Genomic DNA, 3,739 nt, shown 5'->3' on the forward strand with positions numbered 1-3,739 from the left:
GTTGACAAGTTGGCACGATCGATCATCTCCGCAGAATCTACGAGAAACAAACAAGCAAGCACGTCATAAATTTAGTAGGCTATATTCTATTGAAATTTTGTAGTATATGCATACGGTCGGGGTCAAAATTTATTCCATGTGGCCTGAGCTACCTGCTCGCTGCATGTTCAAAGGAAGTGAGGAATTATGCAAGCGACTCTTTGACGACATGCCGTCAATACCTATCAGGTCCTGTACATTTGTCTTTCTTGACAGCCTTCGCTGCCTCATTTGTTAGAGAGACTCTCTGTAAGCGTCCGTATGCATGCATGTGTTGAAGTCCCAACTACTAAGTCACGATAAACTAGTCCAGAGAAATGGAGATTGGAAATCTAACGAATCTCTAACTGCCAAATGAATGAATATACAACGTGTGCATGTCCTACTCATAGTCGACGACGTTATCTTACGGGTGCTTCTAGTTCTACCTGTCGTTGGTTCATGCCCCACGGCCTACAGTCTCATAATTTTTTCTTACTCCACACGAGCGTGCACTTTTGTTATACTATATAGATTCTGGACAATTTTTTGTCTACTTTACGGCTTGTCTGTGTGGATATCTGTGAGCATTAATGCATGGGTGTATTGCTATCTTATATCCCTGTTTAGATTGGCTTTTAAACAATAATTTGGATAGTTGTATCTTTAATCGGACATGATTCCATGCTTATACTTATTTTTTCTTTTGACACACGGTTAAACTTAATAGGAATCCTGCTATTTTTGCATTTGTAGCTTATTTTCGAGCTTGACAAGAAAATATTTGTAAGCATTAACATATGCTTGGATTGATTTTCTATATGCCTATTTGGATTACTGAATTTGTAAATAAGCATTCCAATATTTGTATCTTAATTGGACACGACTCCATGGTTAAAATGAATTGGAATCCTACCATCTGTCTCTAGAAGCAATCATGTATGTGAATGTTTTTCTTGCACCATATATATTGACGGTGCAAATATGGTACTCCCTCTGTAAAGAAATATTAAGAGAGCTTAGATCACTATTTAGTGATCTAAACACACTTATATTTCTTTACAGAAAGAGTACGTGGAAGTGAAAGAAGAGAGCCGGAAGAGCACCATGTACAATACTGAAAGTGAAGTGTCGAAAAAGAATATGAAGGAATTTGAAACATTGAAGAATACAAGATGTCATATGACAATGTGTTTTACCAGTATATGTGTGTCCTTCTTTGCTTTCCACAACATTAGAAAATGTGGAAATATAATTTTGTATTCATATTATACCTTTTAATGATACAAAACTATTTATCTTCCCTCCATACGTATTTCTTCACCAGTCTTCATCTTATTTTCTCCTAGATAATTGTATTTAATACTAAGAGGTGAATAATTATAGCTTATTCCGCTGGTTGTCACATTGTAATAAACATTAGCTTGTACATTTATGATGCGAAGGTGGTAGGCAACATATAAATTTATAATTCCATGAACTGTTTGCAGAGTATCATAATGCTAAGTACATACAATAGATTTAGTTTGACAATACAATAAAATAACAACTTTTGCGGCTTCTGCCCACACAGACAGTGCACACAACCCAACAACACACATTACATTAGCATTGTCATTGCTTTATTTGTACAGACACACGTTGTTCCCTTTTGTTTTTTGAAGAACCGAGGAATGCACGACCATTGAGGACATGGGATCTACAAAATTCTTATTAGGATATATATTCCTGATAATCGGTTAAAACATGCACTAACTCTATTAAATTTTCTCATAGAGATGTGCGGCCAGCCGTGGTTTAGCTTGCAGAACCAGGGGTTCAGCTAAGACAAGCGCGCCGGTATTGCTTTCTTGGAGACTGATTCTGTCAACTCCAGGGGGCTTCGTCCAGGAGAATCCCTGCAACATCCTCGCAAACAACATCACTGTGACTGAGGTACCAAGTGAAATTCCGGGACAACCCCTCCTCCCACTACTAAATGAAATAAAACGTAGTCCTGTTTCACTGAGGAGCACATTTGCGGTATTCAAATGCCTCTCGGGCTGAAAATCAAGTGGTTCGTTCCAGATCTTGGGATTCCGACCAAGTCCCATCCGGCTTAAAATGACATGGCTATCCTTAGGGATGGTGTAGCCAGCGATAGTGGTGTCTACCATGGCGACATGGGGTGGGTTAAAAGCATGGTATGGGTGTATGCGGAAAGCTTCTTGGATGCATGACTTGAGATAGTTTAGTAGTGGAATGTCAGACTCCTGGACAAGTTTATCTTTACCGACGACGGTGTCGATTTCATCAGTTGCTTTTTTCATCACCTCTGGCTTGTTCACCATTTCAGCGAGCGCCCACTCAACAGCATTCGATGGGTTATCGATTGTTGCATACATCATTTCCTACATCGATATAGAAAAAAAATGGTCAGTTTTCTATCAAAAGAAAGTTGGGGGATCAAATTCTTCTTGCAGTTCACGAATGCATGCATGGTTGTTTGTTGGATTACTGAATATTGATAGAGGTTGAAATGCGTACTAACCACTATCTGCGCCCGGATATCATCCACGGACAACAATGGTTGGCCATCTGCATCATCTAGATAAACCAGGACGTCCAGAAAGTCTCTGGCCTCTTTGCTTCCACCACCATTCCGAAGATTCGACCTTTCGATGATCCTCTTCTCAATGATGGAGTCATGCAACCAGTTGAGTATTCCCATAGCATCCTTGGAAACCTTCTCATGGCCCTCCAAATCAAGCCCTACAAGGGCTGGGAAGTAGTCGGACACGCAGAAGTTATAGAGGTAGTTGAGGAGCGTGAAGAGAGCGGCAACATGTGCCATCTCATCATGTCCGGGTCCGCTAGCCGACGAACCCGGCAGCTCGCTGCCAAAGTATCTCTTACCCAACACGAGCCTTCTTATCATGTTACCACAGAAATGCTGGGCGACATGTCGCACGTCGACGAGGTTGTTTGGACATGCCATGCAGGTTTTGTTGATGTACGTCACGAGGTGGTCACACTCCTCCTGCCGAATATGATGGAGTTTCTGCTCCATGGACGGGGTGAGGATCTCCGAAGTGAGGACGCGCCTCATCTTCTTCCACTGCTCTCCATGTGGTGTCACGATGGTGCCCTTGTACCCGAAGCTGAACGAACCCGAGGCGAAGGTTGCCGGACGGGAGGCCAGCACCTCGTCCTTCTTCTGCAGAACCTCGCATGCTATCTGCGGGCATGTCACGGCGACGACGTGAATGGCTCCGAGACGGAGGCACATGATGTCTGTGTCCATCTCCTGGAGCAGGCGATGGATCCACCGGAATACGGCCGGCTTGTTCCACATCATCTGGTGAATGTTGCCGATGAAGGGCAGCGTGGGAGGCCCGGGTGGGAGCTGGTGTTGCTCACTTTTGACAGACAGTAGAATTTTTCTATTTTTGAGTGCAAAAAAAAGTACGGTGACCATGGTAATGACCAGCGTAGCAAAAGCCGTAAGACTTGAGAATCCGTACATTGTTTGCGAACTCATTGCGCATGAGCTAGCTGTACGGATGCTATGAAGTAGGATATATAGATGGAAAGTTGTGGAATAGGATGTACTGAATAGATTTGTGTTCGAAGACACTCTTGCTCTTGGTGCATCTAGCTCGTTTCAGAGGGTATTAATAGGACGAAGTGCTAGCTAGGCTCCAACTGGCCCAAGTACTAAAAAAAATGTCAGATGTCTAAA

The 3,739-nt window shown here is 42.7% G+C and overlaps 1 protein-coding gene across 1 annotated transcript; it reads right to left on the reverse strand.

Annotated features, from left to right (window-relative positions):
• Positions 1-1,778: 1,778 nt before the first annotated feature.
• Positions 1,779-3,499, reverse strand: LOC147982839 (tyrosine N-monooxygenase-like). The gene is made up of 2 exons (XM_087539368.1): positions 2,549-3,499; positions 1,779-2,408 (listed from the first exon to the last, which is right to left on the reverse strand). The coding sequence occupies exons 1-2, from the start codon at positions 3,473-3,475 to the stop codon at positions 1,779-1,781; spliced, it is 1,557 nt and encodes a 518-aa protein (XP_087395494.1). The 5' UTR covers positions 3,476-3,499.
• Positions 3,500-3,739: the final 240 nt, after the last annotated feature.

This window comes from Triticum urartu, chromosome 2A, assembly GCF_056163025.1.
Source record: "Triticum urartu cultivar PI428250 chromosome 2A, HENAU_Tu73, whole genome shotgun sequence".
Taxonomy (NCBI): domain Eukaryota; kingdom Viridiplantae; phylum Streptophyta; class Magnoliopsida; order Poales; family Poaceae; genus Triticum; species Triticum urartu.